At 45.5% G+C, this 19,055-nt stretch overlaps 3 protein-coding genes across 6 annotated transcripts in view; all 3 read right to left on the reverse strand.

Moving 5' to 3' along the window:
- Window positions 1–1,210: 1,210 nt before the first annotated feature.
- LOC310823763 (protocadherin gamma-A11-like) overlaps window positions 1,211–19,055 on the reverse strand; it is a gene marked incomplete at its 5' end in the record, with an annotated part of 78,449 nt that continues 60,604 nt past the window's right edge. For 2 of the 4 annotated variants that reach the window (XM_083696610.1, XM_083696613.1), the window contains 4 exons: window positions 1,211–3,652; window positions 4,797–4,903; window positions 5,978–6,034; window positions 7,006–7,064. In XM_083696610.1, coding sequence (XP_083552736.1) covers window positions 3,405–3,652; window positions 4,797–4,903; window positions 5,978–6,034; window positions 7,006–7,064 — 471 coding nt within the window. In that variant the 3' untranslated portion in view covers window positions 1,211–3,404. The remainder of the gene's footprint in view (window positions 3,653–4,796; window positions 4,904–5,977; window positions 6,035–7,005; window positions 7,065–19,055) is intronic. The other 2 variants (XM_083696612.1, XM_083696611.1) reach the window with 2 other exon arrangements.
- LOC310821508 (protocadherin gamma-C5-like) lies at window positions 8,656–11,130 on the reverse strand (the record flags this gene model as incomplete). Its single annotated transcript, XM_083693591.1, has 1 exon — window positions 8,656–11,130. The coding sequence occupies one exon, from the start codon at window positions 11,128–11,130 to the stop codon at window positions 8,656–8,658; it is 2,475 nt and encodes an 824-aa protein (XP_083549717.1).
- pcdh1g31 (protocadherin 1 gamma 31) lies at window positions 11,983–18,122 on the reverse strand (the record flags this gene model as incomplete). Its single annotated transcript, XM_083693603.1, has 2 exons — window positions 11,983–14,182; window positions 17,869–18,122. 2 exons carry the CDS (start codon window positions 18,120–18,122, stop codon window positions 11,983–11,985), a joined length of 2,454 nt encoding a protein of 817 aa, XP_083549729.1.

Below are 19,055 nucleotides of genomic sequence, written 5' to 3' on the forward strand. Positions count from 1 at the left end.
TGAAGGGGTCTGAATACTTTCCGAAGGCACTGCAAATGCTCACTAACGTGGCTTTATTATCCAGCTGTGAGAGGTGTCGATACCCCCACCACCACCACATTTCATTGGTAGGGTTGCTTCTGTTATGTCAGTCCCATTGACTCAGGGACTTAGGTCTGCCACTGCAGCAATTCCTGTTGCTATATTTAGACAGGCCAGGGTTATTGTGGGACCTGAAGTGAGATGCTTGCATTCTCTGCTAATGTAGAACGCACTATACTCCCTATTGAGGTTTGTTGTTTATGCTTTTAAAGTGATTCCCATTGCTTCATTCAGTCTTTCAAAAAACAGATTTTATTTTAAGTGCTATAATAGCTTGAACATTTAAAAAAAAAAAAAAAATGTGGATGGCTGGTCAAACTCCTTCGCCTGCTGGTCATGTCCCTGTCCTCTGCATAAGGGCTATAAATGGCTTTGTCTGAGAGAAAAGGGACTTCATGTCCTACTTATCAAATCTCTGCAGAGTCCTGTTCCAGGTCCCTCTGACGTCTTTCTGCCTTTGCATATTCCCGTTGGTGGCATGTGGGCTGAAAAATGGGTCAGCTCTGATTCAGAGTGGTATAGGTTTAAAGAGCCCACAAAATTGCTGACCTAAGAGGAACAAGGAGATTTCTGAGCATATTAGGGAAAAAGGACCCATAACCATCATTCAGCCTGCAGTACAGCCACACACACACACACACACACACACACACACACACACACACACACACACACACCATTCTATTGTCAATATATGAGGTAGCTGCAGAGATGCTGTGTATTGATGATATTGATGGATGCTGTTGACAAGCTATTGTATCAAACGTAATGGTATGTGTGAGGTTCAGAATGCTAGAAAAGGAATCTCTGTGTGAGGTTTAGAATCCTATTGCGGAGGGAAACTGGGTACGTGCATTCAGAATGCAGCGGAGGAGGAGGAGACAGGATGGGTACAGGATTAGGAACCTCCTCTCATCGTCTGTGGCGGAACTGCCTGGAACAAAAGGTGGATGACACACAGCAGAGCTATGGCTTCAGTTCAGTCACATCCAACAGACAGGCTCCAACACAGACACTGCCATCATTTTGGATAATCTCCTCCCTCCTGCCGCCACACTGAGCAGCTCCATCAGTCAAACACCACCACCACCATCAAGGACCAGACCGTACACAGCCACCCACATGATTTCAGAAGAAATTTTATTTTGAAATGTCAGTGTTCAGAGAGTAAACAAAAACATAAACAAATAAACAGCAATATACATCTTAGCATATAAAATAAGAGAGTGTAACAGGGAGAAGCTCTAAGCAATTTAATACGAAAGATATTACACTAGAATATAGAGGATTATTCCAGCAGCAGACACATATATATTTATATTCATATGAGCAAGGGTGGCATTCCAGTAGCATAAACAATTGATTAAAACCACAAACACAGGAAAAGGGTCAGGTTGATGGACACACATTTCAAAGACATATTAGTGTCATGTGTTACTCTTCTGAGTGAAAAAAGAATAGGGATAGAGAGAAAACACAAAAATATGCACAACAAATTTCACAAGTCTCTAGCTACGACAATGTGTCTTTTGAAAGGTTTTGTTTTATGTACAGCTTGGTTAAGTCAGTGAGCTCAACGCTTAGTCAATACACCACTACACGTAATCTGAAGAATTTATTTTTCTTTTTTTTCATTTCCTTTTCTTTTTTTTTTATCTGAAAAATATTCAAAACATTCCAGTAATCTACAGATCTGCGGCTGTTGTGAAAGAGACAGACAGAGAGAGATCGGTCTCTCTCTTGTTTGTACAGACTGGTTATGTGTCTTATTTACATTGGGGGCCGAGTGTCAGTGCATTTGGGGCTTTGGCAGGGTAAGGGACGGTCTGAAGACATTCTGTGAACCCCAGACTGCTGGCAGGAGGAGGGGGAAGGGGCTGGTCTCTGTCCTTGGTCCTGATATGGCCCTGAACGCCACAATGAGGCCCCTACAAGCTCCTGCAAGATGCCCAACCAGGTGGACATCCTACAGTGGCTGTATTATTTGTAATCTACTGTCAATGTGTTTGGTTCAGGTTCTCTTTAGGGGAACTGATGCCAGTGCATTTAGAGGTCATAGAGGGGGAGATGACACCATGGCACCCAGGACAGAGACAGTCAACCCTTTCCCCTCCTTAAGCCCTATACCACATATCCAAAACCTCCGGACGTGGTCACAGGGCTTCTCTGTGAGCCTCTCAAGTGGGCTGAGAGAGGCTCACAGTGCAGAGCCAACCACACTGGGCCAGCCTGGCATAACGCTGATACAACGTTACAACAACGCTGATACCGTATACGCAATGCTGGTCCTAAGTTGATAAAAACACTGATCCATCAGTAACTGATCCATAAATAACGTTATGTTATTTGAACAGATTTATCCTTAACGTTTTGTACAACGTTATGTTATTTGAACAGATTTATCCTTAAAGCTGCTCCACAGGATACCACCAATAACGATGGGACATTGTTACATTGTGGCCTAAGTGATCTAAATAACCACTGAACCGTGCCCGTGCAGAATTTCCAAAAAGGCAGCTGAAAATACTTTGATGGCCACCGTTTACAGTAACATAAAATCAGCATCAGTGATCAAGTCTGCTATTAAGCGTAGTGTTCAGACAGCTAAAATTAACCTTACAGGCTGCAGTATGCATTCTCTTTTAACATTAACATTGATTGTGATGAAGTTGAGCTAGCCTCTTCCTTCAAATGCGTTGCTCATCGTCAGCGGTTCTTCATGTTTAAGGATGATTCATGCAACATGTCTCGTCTACTTCAGAAGAGCTAAAGCAAGTTCCCTAAAGAAAGCTAACACAAAAGCAAAGGTAATTCATGTCACCATAAGAAGCAACTACGGGAGCAACTATTTGTTTAAGGAAACGTCGATCGTTTCAATCAGAGCATCAGTATTTGTTTTTCTTTTGTTATCGCTTTTTTTGTTTTTTCTTTCTGCTATATTACAGAGCGAGGTCCCTGGGAGAACTCCCAGTCTCTGAAATACATCTGGATCCCAAACACAGCTACTACTAGTCTTTTCCCTATGACTGCCCAATACATAACACAAACCAATCGCCTCTACCCTAAGGTTGCTGTGGTGACCGTAGAGCAAGTGAATACCCATGACAAACATGTGTAACATGGCACATGCTCACTACATCCAAAACACTGGGACAATCAGATTGTAATGGCGGAAGAAAAAACTCAAATCAAGGCTTCCATTTATGGGGAGGACGGAGGGGGACGGGGGAGGGGAAGGGGGGGGGGGGGTACTGGGCGGGGGACGCTGTATTATGAGGCGGTCTTGGTTTCCGTGGCGACGGGCTTGGGGTTCTTGGCTCGGATTACTTCTTGTCCTTCTTGGTGGACTTCTTCTTGCTGGCAGGGGTCTGGGCGGCCTTGGGAACGTCCACCTGGGGCATGGCCTGAGGCGGGGGCAGGGCCTGCTGCTGCATCATCTGCTGCTGGGGATGGGCCGTCAGGGTGGCGGTGCTGCCGGGGATGTAGACGTTCTGGCGGTAGTCGGGCACGTGCTGCATGGGGAACTGGCCGTTATAGCGAGGGCCGAGGGTCGCAGTCGCCTCGCTCACTTCTGAGAGAAAGAGGAGAGGCAAGGGAGGGAGAAAGAGGGAAGGAAGGAACAAGGAAAGAAAGAAAGAAAGAGGGAGGGAGGAGAGAGAGAGAGAGAGAGAGAGAGAGAGAGAGAGAGAGAGAGATAGGGTTATAGCTTGGTGTGTTTGCGCTGTGTCGAAGAGGAGAGGGCTCGTTACTCAGAGGGCCAATGCTCCACTGCATTGCAGCTCCAGCTCAGCACTCTGCTCTGCTCCGAGCCAGCCTCCCCCCTCCCCCACACACAGAGCCTCTCACAGAGCCTCTGCTCCATCACAGAGACCCTCCAGATGTAAACACCACATTCAATCACCATCAAAAACATCCCAATACCACTACAATTTTAGATTAGACACACAAATGATACACTCATTGGGTGAGAGAGGGTAGTGAGAGGCTGCAGCTGTGTAGCATTGAAACAAAGAGCTCTGTGTCCTGTGGCCTTCTTTGTTGGTTTTCTAATGCAGAGAGACTGTTGGGACACACTGTGCTCTATAGATCCAAGGTTGGCAATGACACTCTCTCTCTCTCTCTCTCTCTGTAGGTCCTCATGTAGGCATCAAACGGAAGGATGTTGTATACACTTAGAATCTAGTGCGGTATAGGGTCTAGAACAGGGCTCTCTTTCTGTGTGTGTGTCCTAATGGCAGAGACCTCGTAATCCTCACAAGATAACACACTAAAGTCTAAAGAATGCATAAACAGATGCATGCTTGCATCTCTCTGTCTCTGTCTCTCTCTCTCTCTGTCTCTCTCTCTCTGTCTCTCTCTCTGTCTCTGTCTCTCTCTCTCTCTGTCTCTCTCTCTCTCTCTCTCTCTCTCTCTCTGTCTCTGTCTCTCTCTCTCTCTCTGTCTCTCTCTCTCTCTCTCTCTCTCTCTCTCTCTCTGTCTCTCTCTCTCTCTCTCTGTCTCTCTCTCTCTCTCTCTGTTTCTGTCTCTGTCTCTGTCTCTCTCTGTCTCTGTCTCTGTCTCTGTCTGTCTCTGTCTCTGTCTCTCTCTGTCTCTCTCTGTCTCGTAGCTATTGTGAGAGGTAACATTGTGAGACAGTTAAAGAGAGAGAGAGAGAGAGAGAGAGAGAAAGAGAGAGAGACAGAGACAGTGCTGTAGGGAGTTGTAGGCAGACTCACCGTTAGCAGCAGCCATCAGGGCCTGGAGTTGTTCTGCCTCGGTGGGGGGGTTGGGCCAGGGTCCTGTTCCAGCTACTGCACCTGCCTCCTCAGGACGGGGGCCAGCTCTGAGGAGAAGAGGAGGGGGATCAGCATAACACAAACGCACACACTAACCATCTCCCTCAACCACTGTCTCTTTCTCATAAACACACACTCACACACACACACACACACACACACACACACACACACACACACACACACACACACACACACACACACACACACACACAATCTGTTCCTTTCTCTCTCACAAAGTCACACACCAGTGGGCACACTCCTCCCATCACATTTGTCAGCATGGCGACACACAGCCTCCAGCTACCATTTTGTATAAGCTCCCTTCGCATCACAGAGAAAATGGAGACTGGGAGAAGACATTAGAGCAGGAAGCGCTTTAAATGAAATAAGGTAGCACACACACACACACACACACACACACACACACACACAAAGAACAGATTGACTGAGCTGTTCAGATAATATGCGTCTTGCGTCTTGTACCCATGCTGTGTGGTAATGTGTGGGAGGGAATGTGAGAGACAGAAATAGAGGGGGATGGGGAGAGAGCAGCAGGATAGAATGTGTGTTTGTTTTGATGATTCTCGTGCAGTAGATAATGGTCATATGCTATACAATCAATGTTCTTCTTCATCCTTAAATTTGATTTCGGAATGCACGATCGGAGAGATCTGATCACACACACGCACGTGCACATGCACGCACACATAAAAGACAGAAATGACCACCACAGCTATATCTCCACTACGTATAAAAGGACAAACTACACACTTCAGCAAAGCCTCCAAACCTTTTTTTTTTTTGTATAAAAAAACACACAGACTACAGAACAGTGCTGAGCTAAGCACATCTACAGAACACACAACCTCCACAAAGCCTAGAGACCCATTTCAAATACAGATCTGCACCGCCAGAGCATGTACAGATCATCACACACTCCTCATACACACATCAACAGCCAGAAGCAAGGCTTGACTACGCACACACACACACACACACACACACACACACAGCTCTACCAAGCAAGCCTACACAAGCCCTGGTCAGACAGCACATTTGTTTTTAGAGCAGGTGGCCACTTTGCACACAAACAGCCTGCTCTACCTACTCCACTCTACCTCGCCTTCCCGTACGGTGTCCATCTCTGTTGGGTGCTGGTGTGGTACCTGTACGTACTGAAACACAGAGGACAGAGAGTTCCAGCCATCACACACACGCACACACACACACACACACACACACCTCACTCCTCACTCCTTCAGTCGGCCCAGATGCTTGTCAGACAGAGGTCCATCAAAGGGTCCATGCTCAGTTTCTATCAAAAGATTATTGAAGCACGGGGATAGTGTCTTACTAGCTGTCGTAGCGAAACTAGCTCAACCTTTGAACTTCCAGGTTATGGTGCAGCCCATCTGATATGACGAGATGTTGGCTAGCCGATTTCACTCACTGTTTACGATACATGACCAGCCATGACCAGCCATCTCAGCCATCCCAGCCATCTCAGCCATCTCAGCCATCTCAGCCATCTCAGCCATGACCAGCCATCTCAGCCATGAGAAACTGGCCAGTAACTCAAACTCTACTCAACCATTTCTCCCTCCAGTAGAGCTCCCTCCAAACCATGTTTTAAATATCAGTTCTTCTATTTTCTTAATACACAACATGCACACCATACATAACCATTACCATCTAAAACAACCTTTACCTCATACTCACAGCACTGTACCACAAGCATAGGGTTGGCCCCTCCCATACGCTTGTTCACCTCTTCTGACACACATCCTGCAGCCATCACATTGCTGATAGCTGATTTCCTCTCTAAGTACACTGACAACTACAGCAAGCATTACAGTCTAAATCATCACAACTCTGACAACTATTGTACTACATCAGTTTACCCAGAATTCGGACGCTCTGAAGGGCTGTAGATGTTGGATCTGAACGTGGAGTAGTGGGGAGCCATGCACTGTCTGTTCAAACACACACCTGCCTTAGTCTGTGTATCTTTCAATGGGATTACAGTTATAGACATCCCCACACAAAAATGATTATTTCATATTGTGGTCGTAAAAATGCAAGTGTGTGTGTGTGTGTGTGTGTCTATGAAACTGTATATACGCATTCACATGAACTGAAGACTTACCCACTGGGTCCAGGTCTCTGATTCTGGGAAAAGCGCCAGTCATTGTTGGGTGGTTTTTGCTGAGGGAGACAGAGGAAAGAGATGCAGTTAGAATATGTAGTGAGAGACACAACACAGGCTGTTTTTTGGGTGATGCCATATGGAGGTAAGTCTTCTTGGGTCTTCAGCCGTGGAAGCCATTTTGCTTCAGTGCGTCACGAAGCAATAAAACCTCACAGGACCATTGGGAAGAAGCAGAGAGAAAGAGAGAGAGAGAGAGAGAGAGAGAGAGAGAGAGAGAGAGAGAGAGAGAGAGAGAGAGAATGAAAGAGAGCGATAAAGAGTGACAGAGGGAGAGTGAGAGAGAGAGTGTGTGTGAAGCAGTGCAGGAGAATGTGTGTGAATTATTGATCACGCTATTCTGTCACTGATTTGCTCCAGCGAGCCTACTGAAAGAAATGAACATCACACCCTCTCAAGCTACAGGTCATGGGACTGTTCAGAGCCGATCTTAATAAGGCTAAATCGTTAACTACAGCATACCTACCTATATTGACCAAGGTGCTGAAGGTGTGCAATATTTGATCTGGGTCATGACCTATCTAATTCAGCACCATAGCCAAAGCCATCCACACACGTATTAGATCAGCTGTACCACTGCCACAGAGCTTCCTGACACAGAGTCTGTCAGTGGGGCAGTAATCTGCAGCCCTGCTCCACTGATCCTCTAAACCCCAGGCAGGATTACACAGAGCACCGCCAGAGCAGCAGCTGAGTGGAGCTCAGGCCACCGGCCACACTGAGCCACCCAGCCTGGACTTATACTGGACTTCTCTCTAGGAAGTACTCTGTCCCAGCCCCAGTGAATAGGGATGTATGATGACATGGCAGTTATAAGTCTGAGATGAAGCATGAAGGAGTAGCAGAGTTAGATATACAGAAATACAGTATATACACACTGTATGCTCACTGATGTACAGCGTGTTAAACAGGCCTGGCTCCCTCTACACCAGGAAACATTGCATCGTTTCTAGACACTCTTGCATTCTTGGCAGACAGGTCAAAACCAGGCAGTCATTCTGAAATATGTTCAGGGTAAAGAGAGTAAAAGGCTCTCTCTTACAGTACAGTAGGTCTATTTCCATCTGAGCGTGACTTAGGCTTTAGTTGGTGTTGCGAACAAAGTGGATGAGTCACACAGTCACAGAAGGACACACTCTGTAAGCAGAGGCCAACAGGGCTCACAAAGGCTCAGAGCCACACACTCCATCTGTGAGCCTTAGCTCATACAACAACAACAAGTCAAAAGGTCAACCATTAACCCTCAAATAGCCTCATTACTGAGACCAAATCTACCTACATATCCCACATCCGACATCCTACATCATGTCTCTCGCCTTCTCTTTGCAGGGAATACATGTTGAGTGGAATAGCTGCCTTTGTTTTGTAACATCAAATCTAGCACTGAGTTCTCCCTGCAGTCATTTGAAATATTCAGCCACCTCCAGACAGACGAGGCGATACACTGCTGTGATGTAAGAACAAACAAACACAAACAAAACCCTCTCAAAAGATTTTCCTGAGAGATAACAACAAGGGCCTTGAATGGTTGACACACAGACACACACACAGACACAGACACACACAGTCATATTTAAGCCAGTCTTTGTCTCATTGCCATTCTTTAACGTGTGTACAGGTCAAGAAAGCCCTCACCTCATTGGCTGATTTGGTAATGTGTTTGTTGGAGAGGGTCACACTCAGAGTGTTCTGGTTCACCATAGGAGACTTAACAAACACAAAGTCCCTCACACTACTGGAGAGGGTGGGGTAGCATGGCCTGTAGGTGCGCGTGTGTGGATCCTGAGTCCCACCCACCACCTCCACATAGCGGAGTGGCCCGTCCTTGTTGAGCTGCAGGTGGAGGTCCTTATGAGAGCCTGGGTGAAGGGCCTGTCTGGGGTGCAGGCCCAAACAAGCCAGGTAACCTCTGTACCTAAGCCAGCGCATCGCCATGGCAACACTCGCCAGGAAACACACGGCTGTGACGCAGGCCAGAGAGCCAATCAGGGCAAGGGTGAGGTCAGACGAGCCCCGACCTCGTCTGGAAGGAGCCCTCCTGAGCTGGGAGGAGGTGTCCACGCTCATCTCAGACACAGTGATGTTCACTGACACACTGGTGGAGAGAGAGGGTTTCCCATTGTCCTGCACCAGCACTGTGATGGTGAACGTAGCATCCTCTTCCTCGAACCTACGGGCCGTACGCACCTCCCCCGTGTGGGCCCCGACCTGGAAGAGCCCCGCGTCCCTCCCAGAGAGGCTGTAGAACAGCCAGGCATTGTGGCCACTGTCTGGGTCCACACACACCACCCTGTTCACCAGGTGCCCTATGCCAGCCGAGCGGGGCACAGACAGCTGAAGTACACCATCTGGGGGCAGGGCAGGATAGACCACGTTTGGGGGGTGGTCGTTCTCATCGATCACAAACACGTGCACAGTCACGTTGGAGCTCTGCACCGGTGTCCCCCCATCCCTCACCTGCACCTCCACCGGGAACATGTTCATCTGCTCATAGTCCAGGGCACGCATAGCATAGAGGTTCCCGTTCTCAGAGTTTATGTACACAAAAGAGGACACGGGCGTGCTACGCACCTCATTCTCCACGATGGAGTAGGAGAGGCGGGCGTTCTGGCCTAAGTCCTGATCGGACGCAGACACAGTCAGAATGAGAGCGCCGGGGCCATTGTTCTCAGCTATATCAACAGAGTAGGAGGACTGAGAAAAGAGGGGGGCATTGTCATTTACATCTGAAAGACGGACCACAAAGGAGTGTTGTGCAAAGCGGGGAGGAGAGCCAGAGTCTGTGGCTGTCACTGTGATGGTGTATTCAGACACCACTTCTCTGTCCAAAGGCCCTTCTGTCACCAGAGTATAGTGCTCCTCAAAGGGGGATATTAACCTAAATGGCAACCCAGGGGGGATGTGGATATTTATCTCCCCGTTTTTACCAGCGTCCTCGTCCCGAATGCTGATCAGGGCTATAACAGTGCCTGATTCCACGTCCTCCTGGACTACTTGGGAAAATGAGTCTATGCTTATCTTTGGGCTGTTGTCATTCACATCAACTATTTTGACTTTAATGTGGCAGGAGCCCTCCAAACCAGGGGTCCCTCTGTCCCTGGCTTGCACGGTGATGTCATAAATGTCAGCCATTTCATAATCCACCTCCGCTTTAACTCTGATTTCACCAGTAAGAGGATCCAGAGTGAACAGTTTAAGAACTCTTTCTGAAGTGTATTTACTGAAGAAGTAGGATATCTCTCCATTAAGATCATTATCAGCATCAGATGCATTGAGTTTTGTCACCAAGGTGCCCGGTGGAGAGTTTTCTAACAAACTAACTGTTTTTAATGCCTCGTCAAAAACAGGGGCATTGTCATTGACGTCCATGATATGAATAAGAACCAAAGTAGTCCCTGATTTCTCCGGCTGCCCACCGTCTACAGCAGTAAGTAATAGATGAAACGCTGCCTGCTTTTCTCTGTCCAGCGGTTTGTCCAACAATAATTCAGGGAATTTGCTGCCATCACTTTTAGATTCAACTTTCAATATAAAGCAGTCATTGGGACTGAGGATGTACGTGCGCAGTGAATTGATATCTATATCTGGATCATGCGCGCTGTCCAAACGAAATCTAGTACCTGGTGCGGCCGCCTCGGATACTTCAAGAGTGATACTACTACTTGGAAACTTAGGCAAATTGTCATTTACATCCACAATCTCCACAACAACGCGGTGTATTTCCATGGGGTTATGAAGCACAAGTTGAACACTAAGAAAACATGTCAAAGTAAGTCCGCAAAGACTTTCTCTGTCCAAAATGTGTTTGTTTACCAAAACTCCACTCGCGTTCACATCAAAGTATTTGGCATTAGACTCCGACACAACTCGTGGGTTTCTCTTTACTATAGATGGTGGGTCGAGACCCAAGTCTTTCGCGATATCTCCGACATATGCCCCGGGTTGTAATTCTTCCAATACGGAATAAGAAAGTTCAACGGAAAGTGATGTCTTCCAAAGGCCGGAAAGAAAAAGCCATAACACGGGCCATCCTACGGCTCTTCTCCCTTTCTCCCGAACTTCCATTATTTAAGCCCGCGGGGAGATGACAATGAAGTTTCTATTTCCCCATTCAACCATAAGGCTTCGGTCTCCACGGAACCTAGTTGTTATGTCATGGTAAAGAAGCTAAACATTATGTCATATTTGAAAAAAAAGTAGGCTACTCAACCGAGAGGAGACGGTGCTCCGTCTCGCCTAGCGCGTAAAGTTCCTCATACTGAGTTTCAACTTTCTTGCGAGAGGAGGTGGCTGTCGTCTAACAAAGAGAGGCACAACTCTCCAATCATGGGACAATACAAGCAGTTTCTTTTCATGGTGCCACATCTGCTACACACGCGCATACATGCTCGCTCTCTCTGTCTCTCTCTCTCTCCCATACACACACACACACACACACACACACACACACACACACACACACACACACACACTGCACGTGTTTTAGAGATAATAAATAAAAAAGACAAAAGAGAAAGGAAAAAACATCTATAGACAGTTTCGTAAGCTTTGATTGTCTTCCGTCACCTTCTAATAATAACAGGTGCTAATGCTTGGTAAAACTGAAGCCATTTAGCTCTGTCCTCCACTTGTTTGCCATCAAAAGACATTATCCTTTTTTAGAGAAAAAACAACGACATGAAAGCAACAAACAACGACATGAAAAATGCAATATGAAACACGATTGATACAGGCCTTTAAAGGGCTACGTTATTTGAGATGAATGGCGTTAAAAAGTATGAACTGTCAACTGTGTCATTCCATAACAAACCCAAGCATAGTGTTTATTAGCTTAAGTCAACAACAAGATGTGTTGACATTAAACAACATAAAAACAAAACCGGCGTATTTAGTTTGAGTGTGCTGACTGAGATCATTTTAGCACAATGTAGTTTCTCTCACCTGCTGACTCTCGAATGTCCACGCGCTGTCAGGTAAAGACGCGTCAAGCACGTTTATCATCTCCTTAAAGTCAGTGGTGCTGCTGGGCTTAACGAGGGTGAAATCACTGAACTCTGAGACTGGAGAGAGACACGACCTGAAGGACTGGCTCTGAGACAACATGTCCCCTCCCAGGACCTCCACATACTTAATAGGCCCGTCAGTGTTGAGCTGGATCTGCAGGTTTCTGTTGGGATTCTTGTATCCGTCAGAGTCGCCCCGTCCGATGCAGCAACTCGAGTTGCTCCTTGTGTTTCTAACGCACTTCACCACTAATATCAGAAAAGTCAATAGTGACAACACGGAGACTGAGGCCAGAGAGATGATCAAATAAAAAGTGATTTTACTGTTTTTCTTGTTGGGCTCTGCTGTTTTCTGGCGGAAGTCTGATATGGGTTCGTTGAGCCCGTTCTCTACCAGTATGTTGACAGTGACTGTGGTGGACTGGGCCGGATCCCCGTTGTCCTTTATCTCTATAAGCAGCCTCTGAGAGGAGTCATCCTGCTCTGAAACAGCGCGTTTAGTCCTCACCTCCCCTGTGTAAAGATTCACACTGAACAGAGACGTGTCTGTGGCCTCCGCCAGCCTGTAGGAAATCCAGGCGTTATGGCCCGAGTCAGCGTCCACTGCTGTTACCTTTGTGACGAGGTGGCCTGGTTTAGCGGACCGGGGCATATTCTGATGGGAGACGGAGCCCATGATAGCGGAGGGGTAAATAACAGCGGGGACATTATCGTTCTGATCCAGGATAAAAACATGAACCGTAGCGTTGCTGCTCAGTGAAGGAGAGCCGTGGTCTTTTGCCTGAACCTGGATCTGAAACACCTTCAGTTTCTCATAGTCAAACGAGTGCATGCTGTATATGCTGCCGTTATCTGAGTTTATGTAAATATAGGAGGAGACAGACATGTCTTGTACTTTAGAGTCTAATATAGAATAGGAGATCTTAGCATTTTCTCCAAAATCTACGTCTGCTGCGGACACGGAACAAATAATAGAACCAGGGGTGTTATTCTCTGTGACGTAAACATTATATGTTGTGTCTGGAAACGTAGGTGAATTATCATTTACATCCAGAATATAGACTGGAATCGTTTTTTCGCTGCTCAGAGGAGGGGAGCCCGCATCAGTAGCTGTAATCAGTATGCTGTACTCTGGGAACGTTTCACGGTCCAAACCTCCATTGCTGATTAATGCGTAATGATTCGAAAAAGATGGTTTCAGTGTGAAAGGATAACCAGGTGCCATTTTTAGTGTCACTTTTCCATTGTCACCCGAGTCTAGGTCCCTTGCGCTGATCAATGCGACTACAGTCCCTTTTGGCGCGTCCTCGCGCACTGGGCTTGGTTTAGAAGTGAGACTAATTTCCGGAGGGTTGTCATTTACGTCTATGACATCAATCTGAACGTTGCACTGTCCTTCCATCTCTGGGACACCTTTGTCTTTAGCAATGATCTCGATTCTGTAAGAGGGAGTACTCTCATGATCCAGAACACCCTTTAAAAATATTTCTCCCGATTTTGGATCAATGTCAAATAAGGCCTTTACAGATGGTGCAGTATGGTCACCTAAAGAATATTCTATATCTCCATTTGGCCCATCGTCCAAATCGTTCGCCTCAACTTTTAGAAAAGATGATCCCTGTGGAGTATTTTCGTCAAGGGACACTTTGTATGCCGCATTTTCGAATACAGGATTGTTATCGTTGTTATCCAAGACGACAATTGTAATCTGTGAGGTCCCTGACCTAACTGGAGTGCCACCGTCTAAGGCGGTCAATAACAGCCGATGTGTAGCCTTATTCTCCCGATCCAATGCTTTCTCCAACACTAATTCAGGGACTTTTCTCCCATCACCTACATCTATTATATTCAAGCTAAAATGGTCGTTTTTGCTTAGAGAATAGGATTTTAAAGAATTGTCGCCAACGTCAGGATCCTGGGCGCTCTCCAAAGAAAATCGCATACCTGGTGCGGTAGATTCAGCTATTTTCAATGTGCGCTCAGATGATTGAAAATGTGGAGCATTGTCATTTATATCTTGAATTTCAACTTCCACCCTATGTAGCTGAAGAGGATTCTCAATTATGACTTCTAGTGGCAAGAGACAACTGACGCTTTGTCCGCACAGACTCTCCCTGTCGATTCTGTCGCTTACAGCCAGTTCACCCTTTGCTAAATCCACGCTGAAATACTGCTTACCACCCACGGAGGCTATCCGCAATTCCCGAGTAGAAATCTCCGCTACTTCCAAACTCAGATCTTTTGCTATATTTCCAACCACGGATCCCACGTTCAATTCCTCTGGAACGGTGTAACGAATCTGCGCTCCTGTTGTATTCCAAGACAAAAAGAAACATAGGAGCCAGATCACCTGCCCTCCCCAATCACCGAGGCACGTCCTCTCTTTCAATTTCAATTTCTTCATACTGTTATGATCCGATAAAACAACGCGTGGAAAACATCTTTAGAATAGCATATTCCATAGCCTACATTTGCTATTATCACCTCTCCGTTTCAGCTATATTCAAATCCATTTCGAATCAGTGAAACACAAGCACAGCACCGTCTCTGCCGGTTCTCTACATTGTAAGGGTTATGGCGCTATCACTGGGGGAGGGACTAGATCTCTTTCTACAGTGCTGCATGCTATTGGTGAACAGTGCAACACCGTCTACACCAATTGACAACTGAGGTACCTTTTAAAGTCACAGACAATTTTCACGATGGGAATCAGGGCAAACATAAAAAACAAACAAATGAGAGCATATTTCCTGAATACATTCTCTTTGTAAAGATATCACAATGATATGACAACATGTCCGAGTTAACTGATGGAATCATGAAAGCATATGGCGTAGGCTATAGACTTGTATCATAGTCTGAGAGCTGATGTCATTCAATTCGGCTTTCGTTCTAACGCTAGGCTATATATTTCACATGACACTATTAAAGTATTTACACTAAATAACCCCTTTATTGAAGTTGATATGAAGTGGATGTATGTCAACCAGATAGGGCCTGTGCCTATGTGTAGGCTGAACAAGAGCACCGATCTCTCAAATGTGGCAGCGAATGTCGTTGTCCGTGGTGCTGAAATGTGAAAACTTAGGTCAACATACCCAGTTCCTGTGGGCATATACTCCGTATTGTCTTTCGACAGTAATTCACGTACAACAAAATATTACCCTGAACAAATGAAGCCGATATGTTAAATGCAAACATGAACTTTGTGCAGTTTTTCTAAATCGTGAGTGGTAGAAGAGCACAAGGATTCAAATCCGGTCTAACACACTTGAATTTGTAAATATACGCACACATACGTAATTGCTAGTCATTCGTAGTTTTTTAAACGTGGAAGCAGTTATATTTCAAAACAATAATAGCTCTGTAACAAACACAATCACACTATCAATATAATATCGTGCAGTACTCAAAAATAGGGTGCTATGACAATGTTATTTAAATAAGAGGTTTATACGAGGAACAACCACAGGTTGCAACATAGTCTCCAACGGACTGACATTCAAGATTCAACCCAGGTGAAGTAATTTGTATTCACACAATATCAGTACAATTATTGTATAGAACCAGTGAAGCCTAGATAGTAGGCCTATTCCATTTGTATACAACGAAGGATTATATCTCTGCGCTCACCTGCTGGCTTTCAAACGTCCACGCGCTGTCAGGTAAGGACGCGTCAAGAACGTTTATCATCTCCTTAAAGTCAGTGGTGCTGCTGGGCTTAACGAGAGTGAAATCACTGAACTCTGAGACTGGAGAGAGACACGACCTGAAGGACTGGCTCTGAGACAACATGTCCCCTCCCAGGACCTCCACGTACTTAATAGGCCCGTCAGTGTTGAGCTGGATCTGCAGGTTTCTGTTGGGATTCTTGTATCCGTCAGAGTCGCCCCGTCCGATGCAGCAACTCGAGTTGCTCCTTGTGTTTCTAACGCACTTCACCACTAATATCAGAAAAGTCAATAGTGACAACACGGAGACTGAGGCCAGAGAGATGATCAAATAAAAAGTGATTTTACTGTTTTTCTTGTTGGGCTCTGCTGTTTTCTGGCGGAAGTCTGAAATGGGTTCGTTGAGCCCGTTCTCTACCAGTATGTTGACAGTGACTGTAGTGGACTGGGCCGGATCCCCGTTGTCCTTTATCTCTATAAGCAGCCTCTGAGAGGAGTCATCCTGCTCTGAAACAGGGCGTTTAGTCCGCACCTCCCCTGTGTAAAGATTCACACTGAACAAAGACATGTCTGTGGCCTCCGCCAGCCTGTAGGAAATCCAGGCGTTATGGCCCGAGTCAGCGTCCACTGCTGTTACCTTTGTGACGAGGTGGCCTGGTTTAGCGGACCGGGGCATATTCTGATGGGAGACGGAGCCCATGATAGCGGAGGGGTAAATAACAGCGGGGACATTGTCGTTCTGATCCAGGATAAAAACATGAACCGTAGCGTTGCTGCTCAGTGAGGGAGAGCCGTGGTCTTTTGCCTGAACCTGTATCTGAAACACCTTCAGTTTCTCATAGTCAAACGAGTGCATACTGTAGATGCTGCCGTTGTCTGAGTTAATATAAACATAAGAAGAGACAGAAACGTCTTGTGTTTTAGAGTCTAATATAGAATACGAGATCTTGGCATTTTCTCCCATGTCTGGATCAGAGGCGGACAGTGAACACAGTATAGATCCTGGGGTACCGTTTTCTTTAGCATAGACAGTGTGTGATGGCTGGGAAAACACCGGTGAGTTGTCGTTGACGTCAATAACAGTGACAGTAATGATCTGTCTGGATGACAGAGGGGGTGATCCAGAATCAACTGCCGTTATCTCAATAACGTACTCTGGATTTGACTCCCGATCTAAAGTGTGGTCGGTAACCAGCGCATAATTATTAGAAACCGACGACTTTAATGTAAACGGTATGCCTTTCGGGACACTTAAACTGACTTTACCGTTATCTCCAGAGTCTATGTCCTTAGCGCTCAGTAGAGCCACTACAGTGCCAATATGTGCGTCTTCCCGAACTGGGCTAGGTTTAGATTTCAAAACAACCTCAGGAACATTATCGTTTACATCCATTACATCGATTTCAACCGTGCACATTCCTTGCATAGAAAGCGTACCTTTGTCAATAGCAAGAACATCAAATTTGTAAAAGCTTCCTGCTTCATAATCCAATTCACCCGTTATGGCGATCTCCCCCGTTTCGGAATCAATTGAAAATATACTTTGCAATGATTCGGGAGTATGTGGCTCAAAAGAATACACAACGTCGGCATTGACACCTTCGTCAAGATCAACAGCTTTGACAGTCAAAACAACAGTTCCAACATGTGTATTTTCCAGCAATTTCACATCATATAAAGAGTTTTCAAATACAGGAGCATTGTCGTTCTGATCAAGGACCCTAACCGTGATTTCTGCTGTCCCTGATCTGGCAGGAATTCCACCATCAATGGCTGTCAGAAAGAGACTGTGTGTTGCAATGTGTTCTCTGTCCATCATCTTTTCTAAAACCAACTCGGGGACTTTAGTCCCATCCTTGTTCGTTTTGACATTTAAAGCAAAATGTTCATTTTTACTGAGTGTGTATGAGCGTATTGAATTTGACCCAACGTCAGGGTCCTGTGCTGATTCCAAACGAAATTTTACACCTGGGACTGTAGACTCTGCAATATTTAGTAGATTCTGATTGTTTTGAAAAACTGGAGAATTGTCGTTTATATCCTGCAGCTCAATTTCAACACGATGAAGTTGTAGAGGGTTTTCCACTATAGCCTCTAAAAGCAACAGACAACTCGCGCTTTGTCCGCACAGACCTTCTCTGTCTATCCTCTCATTAACAATGAGATCGCCTTTTCCCAAATCCACACTGAAATACTGCTTACCAGCCTCCGAGGCTATTTTCAGTTTACGATCAGAGATCTCCGATATTCCTAAACCCAGATCCTTAGCTATATTTCCAACAACGGATCCCACGTTCAGCTCCTCGGGAATGGTATATCGAGTCTGCGCCTCTATTGTATTCCACACGAGAAAGAACACCAGCGTCCGCAAATACAAATCCATGATTCCATTTAGTATCACCATTTCTATGAAAAAGTAGACTTGGTAGATGATGTTGTTTGTTATACATTGCAGGGAAAAGCAGGAAGCTAAACAATGATCAAGGGATCATTCTGATAAACACTGTTTGTATTTGACGTCCTATTGATATTGCGGTTCGGTCTCTTCCAGCTCTGTGCATCGTAGAGGCTATAGTGCTGTGGCTGTGGGAGTGACTAGATCTCTTTGTACAGTTCAGCATGCTATTGGTGCAGACTACTCCAATAGATCATAACAGGGAGCACTAGTGCTCCTTAAAGAAACAGTACCAATTATAATGCTGGAGTGAGAAGAGCTGTCATTTGAGCTTCAATCTGATCATCTGTTCTTTTAGTAGGATACCCCTGAAATATTGAATGATATTTGATTAACAACATTACATGATTTATTTATTTTTGTTTGTCTAATACCAAATAAAATTGATTTGTAAAAACTAAGGCACACATGTAGGCATGGATACAGGGATCAACTGCGGGTAATTTCAACTGTGAACTGATCCCAGTGAGGATAGAGAGTCAAATTTGTGTACATGTCTCCAATAGAATATAGGTTACACATAGTTTGAGAGCTGTACCGTACTTGGGCTTGTAACGATAATCAGGCCCAATATAAGTCATGCCCAATACAATTACATTGTCATTACATTGTGTGAATCAATTATTGCCATGACACACATCAAATGGAAGGCAATTACGACACGCATTGATTGTGAGGCAATCCTTACGTGGATATGAAATACGTCACAAACACTTAGCACAATCATGTGCAAGATAGTTCTTTGAGTTCTATCAGATAAAACCATGACAACCGTTTCCAACAAATAGGAATGCTCATGTCTTGGAACGAAAACAGCCCAAACTGCGATGCCAGTAAAGTAGCATAGGAAGGCCGTTTTTA

This window comes from Argentina silus, assembly GCF_951799395.1.
Source record: "Argentina silus genome assembly, chromosome: 2".
NCBI classification, from domain to species: domain Eukaryota; kingdom Metazoa; phylum Chordata; class Actinopteri; order Argentiniformes; family Argentinidae; genus Argentina; species Argentina silus.